The 18352-nt window shown below is 37.8% G+C and overlaps 1 protein-coding gene across 1 annotated transcript; it reads right to left on the minus strand.

Moving 5' to 3' along the window:
* Positions 1-416: 416 nt before the first annotated feature.
* LOC139732884 (uncharacterized) lies at positions 417-12513 on the minus strand. The gene is made up of 5 exons (XM_071643719.1): positions 12263-12513; positions 10377-10482; positions 9428-9538; positions 7464-7526; positions 417-983 (listed from the first exon to the last, which is right to left on the minus strand). The coding sequence occupies exons 1-5, from the start codon at positions 12364-12366 to the stop codon at positions 417-419; spliced, it is 951 nt and encodes a 316-aa protein (XP_071499820.1). The 5' UTR covers positions 12367-12513.
* Positions 12514-18352: the final 5839 nt, after the last annotated feature.

Here is an 18352-nt window from a genome sequence, read left to right on the forward strand (position 1 = left end):
AGATGAATAAATTGTAGAAAGGGTGAATAGATATCAAGATAAGCATAATGCTGAATGGTGTGGCAGTGGACTTACTAGTACTCAAAAACATGACACCCTAAGTCTAGACCTTGCACAATGCATACATGTGCATTATCGGAAAAGATGTTTTATTTATTGTAGAAAGTCCCTTAACACCCACGAGTGAAAATGTGAAGCTGTCAATGCATGGTTTATAGTTCAGGGAAACCCGACTATGAGATTGTTGGGACCACTGATTGAATCGTGCTATAACTGGTATCTTGTTACAAATGTACTAAACACAGAAACGGAAAACCGGGACTGCCAAATCACCATGTTAAAAGCAGCACCTTATTGAAAGAGAGTTCGTTACAACGGGATTTTCCTGTATCAGGACACGACAGAAAAAACACAGTTCAAGCAATCACTGGCTCTGTGCTGTGCATCGGATCTGAGAAGTCTTTGTTATCTGTAGAAAGATCAGGGGGTGACTGAGTCTGGTCTTGTTGGATATGGTTGTCATTTCCAGATACATGAACATCATCTGCAGAAGCATCTCTGTGAATGTCTTCACTTGAGATTACTTGGCCTTTGTCGTTTGTAGAATCCGACTGGAGAGATTCCGGTGGGATGTTCTCTGAAGGCGAACTTGCTGGAGGAGGCGCTTGGGAATCTGACCTGGAGGGCGTTGAGGTGCGAGAATCTGCAACCTTGAGGGTGGCATCCTGGTACCGCCCTGTTTCCGTGGCGATGGGGACGCCTCCGAAGCTGGCATCGGTGGGCTCCCCGTTGCCGCCCGACGAGGAGAGAGAGCGATGGGAGCCCGGACGGGCGGATGCATCTGATGACAGAATGGGCGTGGCCTCGTTGGATCTTTGCGAATCCTTGGGGACCAGGAGACAATCGGTCACCAATGCACTGCGAAGTCTCTCGAGCCGCGTGGAGTTGAATTTGTTATCGTAGAATGGAATGAAGAAGAGGATCTGGAAAGAATAAAGATTGATGCAGGGCCTGACTTGACATTTTATTTTCCTTTATCATACAAATAATGCCCGGAGGAGAGTGAGTTAGTGAGGAAGATGTAGCTTACTAAAAGGTATTTACAAAGGTACAGCCAGGTTGCATGACATTTGGAATAGCCAAGACTGCATTACATCTCCACCACTAACATCACAACCTTAAATCAGTGCATTATTTGTTTTATAAAATGGTTTATGAATTATGATATCAGATAGTGAAACTTTGTACATCAGAACTATTTTATCAACTGGTAAAACTTTGCATTTCAATACAGTGGGGCTGCTCTTCTATAGGCTGTGCATAAGATTCAAAGTGGTTGCTTGCGTTCATGCCGTGCACACATCAGCTATAGTTGGCTGTACAGGGCAATTGGTTAATTGCCATAAATATGATAACATGCAGTGCAGATATGCTTTTTTTATTGCACACTTCTTGCACTACCATGCATTGGCTGAAAATAAAGAAAGTACATATGACTAATTTCAGCACTTTTCATTGGCTACATTCTTAAACCCAGTTTATCATTACCCTGGCATGTGTTCATTGGTGTAGATTTTGATTTGCCATGGGTAGTCTGGCATAAAGAGAATACATGTGACTTATTTTGGTGCTTCTACTTGGCGATATTCTTAACCATATTCTATAAATCAATTCATCATAGTGTGTTCATTGATGCATATTCTGATTTGTCATGGTCTATCTGGCAGCTGCTGCTTAAAGGGATGGTAGAGTTTTGGATGTGATGAGACTTCAGGTTTCCAATTTTTTTTTGTGAGATAAAGAGAAATCAGTCATGAAATATGAAAGCACATGCAAATTTAAAAGGAAATCAAAGTTTACTTGATGAAAATTGGTTTTGAAATGATGGAGATACTAAAAAAAAAACAAAGAGATCTTAATCAAGGGTTGGACCCACCTTAATGGGACCACTTTGTTTTACTTTTTTTTTAATATCTCAGTTATTTCAAAACCAATTTTCATCAGATAAACTTTGAATTTCCATTTGAATTGTAGCCCTTTAACATTTCATAAGAGGTCTCTAATTATCTCACAGAAAGTTAAAATCTGAATCCCCCATCTTATCCAAAACTAGACCATCCCTTTAAAGGGATCATACAGTAGTGGTTGAGACCTAATTTCCGGTTTCTAACATTTTTAGGTGAGATAGAGAGAAATCTAATATGAAATATGAAAGAGCATGCAATTTTATGAGGAATTCAACGTTTATTTGATAAAAATTGGTTTTGAAATGGCTGAGATATCCAAAAAAGAATGATTCTAGTAAAGTGTGGGACCCACACTTTGTAATGATCGCTTTGTTTTACTTTGTTTTTGGATGTTTCAGTTATTCCAAACCCGATTTTCATCAAATAAACTTTGAATTCCTCTTAAAATGGTAGGCTCTGTACTATATCATAAGTGTTTTCTTGGTATCTTGTGAAAATTGAAAAGCCTAATTCTCATCTCAACCAAAACTGTACTATCCCTTTAATTCCTACATTCATGCAATAGAGAAATGGGGAGAGATATAGAGATAGACAGAAAGAAAGATAGATAGATAGAGAGAGAGACAGAGAGATAGATAGATAGATAGATATAGAGATAGATAGATAGACAGATAGATAGATAGAGACAGATAGATAGATAGATAGATAGATAAATAGATGGATAGATAAATACAATGTAGATAGATGGACAGATAGAGAAATAGATAGACAGACAGACAGACAGATAGATAGAGACAGATAGGTAGATAGATGGATAGATAGATAGATAGATGGATAGATTTTTATTTTTTTATTTATTTTTTATTTATTTCTAATCTTTTGTCAGGGTAGTCCATTCACCAATAAATAGTGGTCTTCCATGGAGCCCTGAATAATATTGATGAACATATGTACATTAAATAGCAAAACGTATATACAGAAGATGACATAATACAGTGTAGATACATACCAGCATACTGTACATTGCAAAGTAACATAAAAAGTACATGCCACAGCAAGAGTTCACCAGAATGCCGAAATAACAATTAAAAACGCTATTATACAGGAATGATAAAGCCCAGAATGAATTTCGTGTGTTACTTACAAATAGCAACTTTGCTTAAACAATCTCTTAAATGAATATATGGAAGAAGCTGATCTAATTGAATGATCTAGCCTGTTCCATTCAAGTACAGAGGATACGATTGGGCTGCACTTGTGACAATCAGAGCGAAATCTTGGCACACATAGATTTCCACTGTCTATTAGCCTTGTATGATGTTCATGTACATCACTAGGCTTAACTAAGTGCACCTGAAGGTACGAAGGTGCTAAGTTATGGACGCATTTATATATCATCATAACGCGGCTGAAATCAAAACGTTTGTCTAGTGTCATCCATTTAAGACTTTTGAATAAATCAGCCGACGGTGTGTCATATGTTTTGTCCAAAATTATTCTTGCTGCCCTCTTTTGAATTTTTTCTAGCTTAGTTGTATGGTATTGAAATCTGTTTGACCAAACAACAGAACAGTAATCAAATTGTGGTAACACTAGACTATTATAAAGTAATTTTAGGGATTGTTGGGGCAAAAAGGCCTTCGCTCTCTTTATCATGCAGACACTTTTTTGGGTACGTTTACATACATTTTCGATTTGTTTAGACCATTTCAGTTCTTCATCTATTAAAACACCTAAACATTTAGTGAACTGAACTCTTTTAATCCGACTACCATCTAATGAAATACTGAAATTTTCAATTTTCCCGAGATTAGCACGGGAGCTGATAATCATGACAGAAGTTTTGTCAGTATTAAGGACGAGCCGATTTTTCTTAATCCACCCCATTACTTTATTTAGTGCAACAGTTATCTTTTCTTCTAAAACTGTCGCGTCATTAGCACTGACAGTGAGGGTCGTATCGTCAGCGTACATATCTATAACACCTTCTGAAGTACACTCGGGTAGACTGTTGACATATATTGAAAATAAAAGGGGACCAAGAATTGACCCTTGAGGTACACCCAATTTAATAGTTGAAGGGTGGGACTTGGCTCCTTTGAATTGCGTCACTTGCTGTCTGTCACTTAAATAGGATTTAAACCAATCTACAGTCGTCTTACTACACCCTATACACTTTAATTTATGTAAAAGTAGGTCATGATCTACAGTGTCGAATGCCTTCCGAAGATCTATGAAGGCAACTCCAGAAATTTGATTATTATCTATATTCAAAGACCGCTGATTCACAAGTTTTGCCAGAGCAGTTGATGTGGAATGAAATGGTCTAAAACCAGATTGATTAGGGTGTAGTAAATCATTCGCATTCATGAATTCGCTCAGTTGTTGATGTACGGCCCTTTCGATAATTTTACTCACTGTTGGTAAGATTGAGATGGGGCGGTAGTTATTCAACGAAGAAATATCTCCTGCTTTAAATATCGGTACTACCCGAGCCTTTTTCCATTCACGTGGAACAACTCCCGTAGACAGGGATTTGTTGATAATAATAGATAAATAGATAGATGGACAGATAGATAGATAGATAGACAGACGGACAGATAGATAGACAGATAGATAGATTGATAGACAGACAGACAGATAGATAGATAGATAGATGGATGGATAGATAGACAGACAGATAGATAGATATATAGATAGCTAGATAGGTACATACAGAGAGATAGAGGGTCAGTAGGAAAAGTTTAATACCCTCCGCGAAGAAGGTCATGTTTTTGTCGGCATTGGTTGGTTTGTTTGTCTGTGTGCACAATAACTCAAAAAGTGTAGTGAATGGATTTGAATGATTGCAAGAAAAGTTGATAACACACGAAGCAACTGATCAAATTTTGCTAGTGATCAGGGATTTTTATAAATTTTTGAAGGTTTTTTTGTTAATCTTTAGGCAAATAGGGTCAATGAACTTGAGAGTTCAAGCTGCACATATTTGAGGTTTGCATACATGCACTAAAGTGCATGCTCTCCTCAAGGAGCCGCACAGCAGGAAGCTAATGAGGTGAACACTAGGCTTCTTTATCATTGAAAATTTGGACAATTTTTAGCATGTGCGTACAGTATATGGGTAGAAATGATCTGCTTGGCGGAGGTCTGTGCTCTCTGAGTGCTTTTCTAGTTTAAAATGAATTGCACTGCATGCAAAACTATACCAAGACATAGTGTTGCCTAAATATTTGTGTGATATCTTGGCAATGACGGAGATATCAAGGGCTGTAGAGGAGAGCTAAGCTGGGCTGTTTTCATATTACTATCAAACTATCAAAAGCTTTGCAGATCATGGTGGTGTACCATATCCAATGGTGGAAGACCCATTACTTAACACATACTTTACCTCATGCGGGACAGTACATGCATAGCCCCATCTATGCATACACATTTTTAAAGTCAGGCACTTTCTCGATAGATAGGTAGGTGAAATTTATTCGCAGTGAACGATTTCTCATCAAAAATACAAATGAATACACATCAAACTGACAAACAATAACTTTGTTGACTGAGAATGATAGGGGTGTTAAGTTGCCACTAAAGCCATACTATTCAAGGGACCTTAACACCCTTCTCATTCTCAGCCGACGACCTGGTGTCTATCATATCTTAACTATAAAGCTAAATAAACAAATATAATGATTATTAAAGAAACGAAGAAATAAAAATATGGATAAATAGTCAAATAGACTTAAGAGAACACTCAGGCTATGTATTCAACCATGACTATATTTTGCACACTTGCTGAGCAGAAGCAGAGGTTATAAACATCAGTGAATGGGGTGCAACGATATTGGCTGCTGGACGAAAACTTAATAATATGCAGAAAGCACAAGTAAGAAGAAGACGCTGTGTTTTACAATGGGCGATATGACAGCAGTTGCAAGCGGTACACACAAAACACAACTGATTATTCACCTCGTGCACAAAATGGTAAAGAAATCTACTTTGACTTCTGTAATTCACAAGCACCGGCCATAGATTTCCGCAATCGCGACAGCCGCCTCGCATTTAGCCCAATGTCAAGAAAGGGAAAGAAAAACAGCAGCTGAAAAATAGGGAAAAAAAAGTTGAAGAGAGTGAAGAGGAGAAAAAAAATATGTCACTTTAAGTCATCGACTCATTTCAGCAGTAGAAAAGTAAGGTACACGGATTTCATTATGACATTAGCATGAAAAAGTCTTCCCTCGGTGGCAGAGATATCAATGACACCTGTCTGGGCAGACGACAGTTTGATCTAAATTCTTTTCTGTCTCTGGAGGTATGATTAGCATGTACACATCACGGAAGAAGCCTAAGCGAGTTGAGATAATGAAAGCTTATAACAAATTGTGTAAAAACAGTATAAGAATTTCTGTGTAAAAATGTGAGTATCTGCTATTTTATGCCTCCACACTGAAGTGTGGCTGAAGGCATCATGTTTTCGGGTTGTTTTTATCTATTTCTCTGTATACACACCAAGGATCCCAGGAGAGTCCTTGAGAGTGCTTAAAACCATATGAAACATTTATAAATGAATATAACTTTTCTACCTTCTTTTACCATATGTTGGAAATCTGCTTTTCCCTCTGGTGGTCACAGAGAAAAAAAAAATTGTTGTATAATAATGTCTCTAATTTGCATATTGCCTGGAGTGAATATAAATGTCCTATTGTAATATAAAACATATTATAAGCAATATGGTTACCTTGCAAACATTCACTAGCATTCTATTCAGAGCACAAATGTTAGTATATATGCACTCTTGATAATACCGAGCATCGCTGGTGATGAAAACAAGAATTACATTTTTTTTTTTGTTCTTTTGTTGGCAAATGCTTGTGTTTGTGTCATTCAGCATGTCTCTGCCTCGACTGTTTGCTGTCAATAAACATGCTGCTCATACCAGAGCAGTATCAAAGTTCAAGACTCAGTATCCAAGTTCCCCAGCACCATAGCTAGCACCAACAAATACCATGGCTGAACTTCCTCTTTGTCCATGCATACCTATACACATTGTATGTCTATCTGTTGAGAGCCAAGTTTAAATCTCATCTCGTGGACGTGAGTCAACAGGAGAGAGAATCATGAATGTTAAAGGTCATCCAGATATTTGTACATGCCATGGGCCATGATTTACACACATTCACACACACACAGACAGACAGACAGACACAAACATACACACGTTTGGCAAAAAAAAGGGAGAAAAGAAAGAGAAAAAGATCTTTCTTCTTCTTCTTTTTTCCTTCTAGTAAACAAAACAAACTGATGAGAAACAATGCTAAACTACAACCCTCTCCCCCTGTTCAGGATTTCTAGTGATTTGATCCTCATCTCCATCCCCCCCCCCTTCACACCCCCATTGGTGGTCCTGGGCCCCATCACGGCCCCATCACGGCCCCACCAGCCCTAGGGACCAACTACATACACAGCACTTGCAAGCATTCATTCCTGTTTCGGTGTCATACTCACAACATTGAAGAGGAAGCAGAGGGGGACCCAAGTTGGCAGGAACCCGCTGGAGAATGAATGGCACTAAAAAGACAGAAATCAAGGAAAAAAGATGGAAAATGTATCATATCAATGGTTATCTTTGTTGATATCAAAATCATATGGTATAATCAAACATGACAATAAGAAGAATAAACTCACGTACCATTCGTACATGAGGGAAAAAGAATGAAATTCTGATTTGCTGCAAGCCACTTCTAGAATCATTGTAATATCAACAGAAATACCATGTGAAAATTAATTCCTAGAAGACATCAGCATACTATGTAACTGGCAGAGTGCCTCATACACAAATATGCACATGTTGGACTATGCTCTCATCACACATGTCTTCCTCAATTTACATTCCACTCTTCCTCATCAACATTCCAGAGGTTCAGTCCTGTGCGAGCCCATAGAAATTGAAACATCAAGAAATGTAAAAAAAAAAAAAACACTTTCCCTTTTATTTTGTTGCAACAGTAACCACAGGCTGTATGGTCTACTGTCAAATCAAAAGTATGGCAGTATAAAAATGCTACGTGACAGTGCGATGAGCAAAGCATTTTCAAGCAGCTACCTCACTAATACCACTAAATCCTTTTTTAGCCGAAGGACACTCGTCCTATCATTTTTAAATTATGTTCACCAAATGACATAGTCCCAGCCCTGGCTGTCAGCACCGGACTACTTTGAGCACACTTGAAATCACTCCAATTTTGGAAACATTCATCGATCATTGTTGCTGGAGTGAAAAAACAGTGTCTCTACTGAAGTGTTTTTGTCAACAAAGTCTGTTTTTAGCAACAAAAGTCATATTACATATTTCCATACCATACATTCACAATCTCATCAATTTTACTGCAAGCACTGTACATGTACACTCTTGCACAACCCACTTGTGCCAGTGTTTTCTCACACATCTTACTTTCATGATAGAACAAGAAATCTGGAGGATTAGGCTAACATAAGACACTCACTGAACAGCATTCCACAGCATTAGTAGAAATAGCTCCCAATGCCTGAAGGTCAGATTAACCCATTGAGGACGAGTCCCGAGTATACTCAGGCAAGTGTCTATGGGAAATGTGTGTTGTAGCAAAATCACACCGTCCTCAACGGGTTAAGGGGAAAAGTAGCTTGTACTATGCTACATGTACCTTCTCCGCCTGCCCCACCCACCTCCCCAACCCAACTGAATAGCATTTCATAGTGCAGGCATTAGTAGAAAAGCTTCCAGTGGCTGAAGGTCAAATTAAGGAGAAAAGTGGCTTTGCCCAATAAGACTGGCAAAGGATTGAGAAGTTAAAGATCGCGAGGTTTTTGCGATCTTTTGTTGTGCGGTCACACTGGCAGCCATACTTGGATCAAGAAGTTTGGGTCATTGACATGTGCGTGCAAGAAAGAAGAAAGAGCGTGTCGTCTGATGGCTAGTGATTGTGATGTAACAATGCACACTGTACATGACAAAGGGCCTCGCACTTCGGAGACACCGCCCGCAAACAGATTGAGAAGTTTGTCGGGAGTGAAGGAAATATCCCTGGTTGGAGTGGTAAGTTTCGCAAGAAGTTTGCGGTTACATTGGCAAAATTTTGAGATCTTAAAGATTGTGAACTTGATCTCCTCGATCTTTTGCCAGTCTGACCGAGCCTAATGACACCTTCTCCCTCCTCACCCATGACACAGGTCTGCCAACATTCCCACATCCAAATCAGGGAGATTGCACACAGCAATCAGGGAGATATCTGTGTGTTACATGCATTTCAATGGGTGAAAATAATTCCCAAATCAGGGAGATTCTCATATTCTCGTATTCAGACATGAACAGATTTTGACATTTTCAGGGAGACTCCTGCAGAATCAGGTAGACTTGGCAGCTAGCTTTGCATGATAGCTCCTCCCGCCTCCCCCCTCCTGACCTCAAATGGAACTCTTCTCTAACTGACCTTAGCTTCTACTCCTCCATTGGCGCCATCCCTGAACTCAATCTCCACGACATCCAGCCACTCCGCCCACGTCCAGTTGAAGATCTGGACTCTGTGCTTCTCTTTGTCGACCTGGTGTTGAGACGAATATCATGAATTATGAAAAAAGGGTATACCACAAAGAGAAACTCAGGTATCACCTTTAAAAAGCGATCAATCAACAATCATTAATGTCATAATCAGAGAGAGCTATAGAAAGAGTAGGAACTAACCCTCTGATTTCAGCCACTTTTCTTGTATACACTGACTTTAAATGTCTTACATGAAATATGACGTGTCCTGTAGATGAGGTTCCACATTCTTGTCCAACCTTTGAAAAGTTGGTCAAGTGCACAGCTAATAGAAGCCTGGATGTTCTTTGACTTGCTAATACTCCAAATGTATGGCACCTTCACTAACCTTTGATGACAGAAACATGTCAGACATTTATGTGAAAGATCTAGGACCAAAATTACTTTGTGTGGTCTGACACATGAATTCAAACTAAAGATTACAAGTGAACTTGCTATTTGATGAATAAAATAAAGCAAAGCAAAACAAACAAACAACCTAACCAAAAAAAAAAAAATATCAAACAGTACTAAACATATAACACACAATCGTTACAGGAAGAAAATAAAGACAGAATGGATGGCTAAATAAGCATTGTATCATTTCAGTTCAGATCAAGAAACTGAATTCCAATAGCAAGACAAAGTTGATAAAATTTGTACAAATAAATGAATGATATAGGGCCTGTAAAGAATCAAACATGGACTTGTCGAAATTGTCATTTGATGTTGACCAGATGGAATTGAGTAGTTAATGCTATTTCTGAGCTTGATTTCTGTGATCAAGCACTCAGTGACTGTTGAGAACTAGGTTTCAAGTTGCAGGCTAGGATAAGAATTTATAAATATAATTCAAGTACCTTGGTAATTTTGTATGTTGTACGCGGGTCAGCTTCCGCTACCCTGTCTACCGCTTGGACGAGCTCCTCAGTCAGTTGGTCAGCTGTAGCACTCAGTGACACCCACCTATGAGATGAAATGATAAATATAATTTTTATGGGGGGGGGGGGGTGCGCTCTTGACGACATTTTGTACACTATACTGCTCAATTAGTATTATGTGTGCCTTCTCTTTTGATGTCTGCTGCAAATCATGCATCAGGTTGTCATGCATGGAGGAATAATAATTCTGTACATTTTGAAACTTGTTTCAGGAATAACGTCTGTCTGCCCCCTTTATAGTGGCAAGGCAAAACAATGTTGAATACATCACATACCTGGTAAGTTGTTAAACTGTCCTGGGCACTGCATCCAAGTAAATCAAATTGTCATAATTCAGGATGTGAAGGCAGATTTGAGAGTGGAAGTGATCTATAATTGCTGGGATGATGCACCTAAAATTTACTTCAAGCATAGCTTCTTCTTGTGCAGAGTAATCTAAAGCTGAGGTAGTATATGAGTTGCATAAACAATCAAACTGATCAAGTTGAAAACCACTGTTGAAAACCACCACAGCTGTGATCGAGAATGATCAGGATATTACTCATGACATCACATATGCCAATATTTCACGAGGTTTTTATTTTTCGCGAGTCAGCTGCAATTCTTGAAATTAAAGACCCGCGAAAAAAATTGACTCTCATCCCAATATGAATGTGATGTACGTGTATTTTCCGTTCAGTTCAGGACTCCAAGATCACGAATTTAACCACTCGCAAAATCATCGGGAAGTCTTGATTCACAAAAATTTAGACTTGCTAAATATATGGCTTTTACAGTAATTTATAAATCATGTGCATTTTGCACATATCCGAGAGGCTGAATTAAATACCGGTAACGTCGGTACTTAATAATAGACACCAAACATTCCTTTATACTGCACTTTAATGCTAGAATGATGAAATTAATGTGAGCACCGACGAGAATTCTGTTTTTAGCAGACGTAATTTTAGAGTAGAAGGAATTTTTAAGCAACATCACTTGTGCTACAAATAGGATAAAATCAAAAATTCACAGCATTGTCATATAACATATAATTGTCACAAGTTTGTATGCCACAGCTGTAAACATTCTTATTATATATATTCCCACATCAAAGTCGAGAGATGCCGGGAAGCTTTCACATCAGGGAGATACCTAACAGCACTGGCGACCCAAACGCATTCTGGTTACAGAGTTCTGGGGTTATGCGTGCAGCGGTGACACCAACACGTCGCTGTTACTGGTTACAGCACCCCGGGGTTATAGGAGAGACCCAAATGTAACATGCATCTCAAATGGTAACAGACCATCAGGGCCAGGGAGGCTCTTGAGTTTTAATATTTGTGTCGAGATTTAGGGTTTCTAAATTCTAGTGACTAGTCTAAACTAGTAAAAGTACTTAATGTTTTTTCAGGGCAACTCCTGCAGAATCAGGGAGACTTTGCAGGTTTGCATAATCATACATTGTAGTAGACACCATTTGTTGTGCCCGCCTGTAATTATATTATGGCTGAGGCATGATCCTGAGCTGCATGTGGCGGGGCCGCACTGTGGGCCGCACCCGACCCCGGCCCGGATTCCTATAGCTACCCTGGCTCATGGGCTGGAGTGTAGATAACAATGTCGACTGTTTGGCGTTGGCGTTGGCGTTGTGCTTCATATTCAAACGCTATGACTAACTTCATTTTACTAGTTCCATCAATGCCAATGATCACGAAAGATTATCACTGATGAGGACTGCATGTATATCTTCTAGTGTAATTGAAATGCACGATTAGATTCTTCAAGCATTTTTAGTTTGGAGGGGTTATTTTGCAGTGACTTACTGTTCTCTGTGACTATGCAGTCTGTTCAAACCGGGTATCCATATTGCCGGTCTCAGGAAGGCTTGGATTGGGCTTTGGATAGCACTCAAGAAACAGGGCGCCATTTCTCTTCCTTTTTCACCTCAGATACTCCTCTGAAAAGATTAAATTAACTTGTTGCTCCGCACTTGCTTAGCTCAATGTTATTCAGCCGGGTACAACCGACATGGCATGGTTTTGTGAGCTGTTACGTAAACCGTCAATCTTGCATTCTTAATTAATTCTACGTGCGAACTCTACGGACGCTGCGTGTACCCGCCCGCCCGTGCGCTGGCTGGGTGCATATCGCGATCGCGCATACTGTACACGTAGAAATAAGATAAGTATCAGGTGACCAGAAGCTGTCAGGTGGCAGAACTTTCCCCTGTGCGTAGAAACTGCCACGCCCACTTTTTCTCTTTCCTTGTTGTTGTTGTTGTTTTTTTGTTCTGCCGTTAAAAACGTGTATTCACTGTTCATACATACTCTCTTCTTTCTTCGTTCGTTATCATCAGCTTGTTAATCATGAAGACTAGCTAAGTTGTTATTTTATCCTTTTTAGTATAATTAACTACGATCTGCACCTATATAGGCCCTATAAGTGTCTATTGATCTGAACCCTAAAATTGAACCCAACTGTCTAAAGAACAAATAAACAATGACTACCATGGACTTAACAACATATAAATGCTAAAATTATAGAATTGAAGAGTTTTACTTCCAATCTGATTGAGATATCTTCCTATTAAAGTTCTTTAACAAAAAACAAAAACAAAACAAAACAAAGCAAAACAAAGCAAAACAAAGCTGTGAAATATTGTCTTGATGGGAAAATATAACTCAGAACTTCTAGGGGACTGTCAAATGTTACATAAAACTAGATTGTATAGACAAGGTGAAATCTTTTGTCATACAGTTATTATCACATGATCTATATGAATGCACATCATTTCATTCTGGCCCCATCATCTAGCTGGCAGTCAAGTCCCGGAATTTATTACATACCTAATGTGATGTCACTGCATGCTTGCAGTACGATAATTTTGATCCTCGTTGCATAATAGTCATATGATTGCATTATAACTGAAAACCAAACAGTTCATTTTTTATAGACCATTTAATACACAGACCATTGTAACTTAACTTGTTCGCGGCTGTGAAAAACCCTAAAAACAGGTAAAAAGTGGAATATATTGAAGAGATACTCCCCTCCATATTGTTGACTTTCATAAAAAGAATACCAATCAGAAGTAATTAATATAAAAATTTATCTGAAGAAAATACAGAAGTTTTCTCATTTCAAGTTTTACAAAATCAGGTGACATCAGTTGCAATTGGTAATAATGAATGAATATATAAACCGTTTCTGTATTGTACTAAATTTACAGATTTTTTTTTCTTCATACAGCCGATTAATAAAGCATTTCATTCAACTGCTCCCTCCTGTTAAGTCCTATTAAAGGAATAGACCATTTCTGTAATTTATTGTAATTCATGGATATTTCTTTTCCTACAGCTTAGTAATGAAGCATTTCATTCACCCTGGCTCCCTACCATTAGTCCCATCGGCAGGAATTCACTTTCATCGCATCTCACATCACATCTGATACGGAAGTAGAGGACTGGTCCTGTAGTATTCCGGTCTCAACATAATATAATCATCTTCAACTTTGTTGCTTTATGTGCGTTGAGGAGCAGAGGTTTTAAATTTTTCCCCCCTCCAATGTCTGTCTCATAAATCTTTGAAATTATTAATCGAGGAAGCTTCAACAACATTAGCAGGCAATCTGTTCCAGTCGGCAACTACTCTCTGGCTGAAAAATGTACTTCGCAGTTCTAATCTTGAACGTTTGGTGAAGAGCTTGTATCTATGACCTCTTGTTGATGAGTGGATGGCTGGTTCGAAAAACATGTCACCAGAAATCCCCAACTTTCCATTGAGCAACTTATAAACAGTAATCATGTCGCCTCTTCGTCTCCTGTAGTGTAATGAGTGCAGGTTGAGTTTTTCCAGGCGTTGTTCATATGCCAAACATTTAAATTATTATAATATATATATAATAATGTTAAAAAGCTGGTAATGTTATAAGATTATATGGATTGAAAAGATTATTATAATAGAAATACAAGATGAACAAGAAATAGATCCATTATTTTGTATATCTTTGCACATCTCATTCCAAGTATTCTCTTCTGTCTCTTTCTATCTCTCTTGCTATCTCCTTCCTACCCCTTCTGTGTTTCTCTCTCTCCGTCTCCATACACAAGTGTTTAATATATCTTATGTCGTCACTGCAAGCCTATTTTTTTTCAGTACATGTATAAATAAAATTTGAAAGTTTTTGGAGAACTATAATGATTTGTGTATTATTGATATATTTTAGTCTATAAGTTTGTGTATGCATATGTGATAGTGACATGAAGACTATGTTTAATTTTTCTTGTAGCTCTTTCAATGTGTATGTATAAGTGTATTTGATTAATTTTGCTATTTTGGTCATCAGGTGTCTTTTATATGTGTATATATAATTGTGTAGTTTTATATTTTTATCGTAGAATGATTGTATGATTATGTATGTTGTTATAGAATGAAATATGATATTGTACAAAATTCTGCAATTCAGCCATCTTCATGGCTGCAAATGAATTTTCAAATAAACCATTACCATTACCATTTCCATTATTGTTGCTATAATAGGTAGGGCAAGACTCTGGCAAGCTTTAGTGATTGTTAAGAGCAACTTGTGTGAAGAAAGCATGCACAAAATCTGAATACAGAGACCAGTCTATTCTTCTTCTTCTTCTGTTGTATGATGTAATACAACGGGGTGGGTGAGGGGTATTGAAAATTAGGTAATGCAATGTCATGGCCTCACAAGGCACCTTGTGATGTGAATGTCGGTATAAAAAATATGAAAATGAAATTATATTTGAGAATTGACATAATCCCTCTTTCGAGAATCACCATTGTTTAATCATTGCAGGGTTGAATAATTTGATGTGAAGGGCATAATTTCTTTGGATTTCATTGCAAATGGAAGACTTACGAGGGAATGGAATCATTACATCATTTGACTTCAATTTGTGTTAGTATCAGGCAACAAACACGATGCAAAAGCATTTAAGGTCCATGCTTTCTTCTTTTTTTTTTTCTATGTTTTAATGAAACCTCAGATGTTTTGATTGAGGCATACTTGTTTGAGTAAAGTGCACTTACCATGGAATTCAACTATAAAGACTGCAACCTACAATGTCTTTGAAACCTCTAAAAAGTGCACTATTTTTACCTGCTTGGACCCTTAAATGCAAAAATTTCCAGTGCAACTTAAGAACACCATTGTACTGGTAATACAAACAAATGCATACACTACATACCCAAACACACATACACACACACACACACGCACACACACACACACACACACACACACACACACACACACACACTCACACCAGCAAAGACAAGACTCGACATCAAAAATCAGGTGTGGAGTATCGTAGATGGTGATCATGCCGAAATGATTTTGTGGTTAAACCCAGATAAGGGAACACATTGGGCAACACTATTAATCCGCATTTGTGCATATTGATGCATCATACATACAGGTATCTACACGCCAACATATAAAGAAATAAATAGACAGACAGACACACAAATAGATAGACAGATAGATAGATGGACAGATAGATGGATGGATAGATAGATAGATAGATGGATAGATAGATAGATAGAAAGACAGACACACAGATAGATAGATGGACAGATAGATGGATGGATAGATAGATAGATAGATAGATACATGGATAAATAGATATGTGGATAGATAAGACACATGGATAGATAGATGGATAGATAGAAAGATAGATGGATAGATAGATAAATAAATGAATAGATAGATAGGTAGATAAACAGATACATGTAGACAGAATGAAAGCAGCAACAAGTTCATGTAATGAAAATTCATTAATCACAAACAGAAGTTAGTACAAGGATGGATTTTTGGAAAATTTTTATTTTCAAAAGATACATACATGTACAATTCAAATGTTATTTCTTGTGCCTCTGGTACACAAATAATCTTTATGTTTTTTTCTTCTGTTTGACAGAAATAATTGTGCCAGCATTTTCCCCTCCACTCAAGATGAATTGTTTTGACAGATCTAAAATATGCATTACAGAAGAGATTTCTCAATACATGATAATTTATTTCAAATGGCCATTCAATGCACAAGTTACAGTTGGACAAAAACCTTGCTAGGATTACCTACAACAATGCATCATTTCCTTTTAACAAAGTCTAAACTGACATCACCTCAGAGAAATTCTGTTGGTATCGAAGTTGCTCAATTGTGTGACAAAAAAAAAAAACCAGCGAAAAAAAAATTATGTTGAAACTTGAATGTATCTGAAGTTCAAATACTGCAGTATCAATTAATCGATAGGAGAGACAAGAAAAATGCATCATTCCAGCAAAATTCAAATTTGCAACATTTCCCCTTCAAAACAAATAAGGAGTATTTTGCACGCACGGACATGGTCACATGACCAAATCATTCCTTCTGATGGGTATTGGTGAAAGTTGGCCTTCAATAAAGAACAACTATCTGACATTTACAAGGTCATGAACTTAACAACATTCATCCCATTTTTGCTCATGCTCTCACTGATCATTGATGCAGCATATTCTGTGTCACTTCATCCAACTATCAAGAGATTATGTCATCAGCTGAGAACAAGAAGGGTGCTATCGTGTTCTAAGATTTGTGGATAAATGAAAGCAAAACAATCAATTTAGATAAGAAGCTCACTATATCAACGGTGGGTAGATTTATATAAAGTGTAATTCCAATTATTGGGTAAAATAGTGCCCTTGCTGTTTTGATTTTTAACATTTTACTGAAAATGAAAATAATTCAAGATTGACACCATAATGTAGAGGAGATTGAACTCTGCAACATGATACCAATAACTCCATTCCCCCCCCCCCCCACCCCGGAAAAAAAAAATAGTGATAACATTTGCCTGGTTCTCAGCTAAAGGTATCTGACTCTTCTCTGGGAAATGTGTTTACAGCTACAGACAAACAGGTGTAACAGAAATTCAACAGATCTGGTACAAATTGAGGTAAAAGATGACATGCGTTGCAAAAGTTACGACCACCTGCACAAATTCTGATCGAGTATTGGGGATGTACATTGTAGCAATTACGGCCCTACTGCGCCTGAAAGGTTTGCTGGTATGTGCATACTAACATTTTTAGACATGATTTCTAAATATGATTTTTTTTTTCTTTGTCACTGGAACCCAACATACAAATCATCTGCCATCCGGAAGGATTTTCGGTGAAGATTCAGAGGAGGAAATTTTGAAAAGCTGGAACAAGTCTTCCCCTTCGTGGGATTGTGTTCCCTTGATTTCTTCTTAAGGAGGGGCATAGTCTCTATTCAAGCAATTTGAGAGACTGATGATGAATAAAACTTATCAGCTGATAGCAGATGTCATCACACATTTTACAATCAAAAGGCCATTTTTCATTGGCTGACGCACTGCAAATAGGAGTGAATCATGTCAGCATCAAGTCGCTGGTTGTGATGCTCATTTCTGCCATAGTCGCACTGAGTTGTGAGTGGCGATTTTTAGAAAGAGTAGCAGCATTTTTCTATTCTGGTGCAAGAAGTGATGCCATAATCATTTTAAAAGTAAACCTGTGGATAGCCAATGATTTAACCTTGGCAGTCCATTTTCTTTTAGTGAAATTCTCGATAGTAGACTTTTGAGTGATCTGTGAGTTTGAACTTGTCTGTGCGACACAGAAATGTTTTTCCACTGTGTCGGTGGCATTAACGGTAACCACAAAGCAGCTCACACTCACCAATATTTTATAAAATTTCTTTTGCTTTATTTTTTGTTTTCCAAAACAGAACCCTATGGTGCAATAGACAAATATTTTTGTTAGATTTACTTTCTGCCATATGTAGTAAAGAAACAGCAGAATGCAAAAACATGAAAGCAAACACTGTGAAGTGTGTGTGTGCCCTTACCAGAAAGGTGTATCTATCACGACTGTGAAT

This window comes from Diadema antillarum, unplaced genomic scaffold, assembly GCF_040938485.1.
Source record: "Diadema antillarum isolate AM-2024a unplaced genomic scaffold, OU_Dant_1.0 seq00000454_RagTag, whole genome shotgun sequence".
In the NCBI taxonomy this organism is placed as follows: domain Eukaryota; kingdom Metazoa; phylum Echinodermata; class Echinoidea; order Diadematoida; family Diadematidae; genus Diadema; species Diadema antillarum.

Bases quoted from the DNA above. Each gene is read 5' to 3' on its own strand.
- LOC139732884 (XM_071643719.1), bottom strand. From the start codon at position 12,366: ATGGCGCCCTGTTTCTTGAGTGCTATCCAAAGCCCAATCCAAGCCTTC. The intron at 9,539-10,376 runs GTACTTGAATTA...TCTCAACACCAG, and splicing joins CAACATACAAAATTACCAAG to GTCGACAAAGAGAAGCACAG. The intron at 984-7,463 runs GTGAGTATGACA...TATTCTTTCCAG, and splicing joins TCTGCTTCCTCTTCAATGTT to ATCCTCTTCTTCATTCCATT.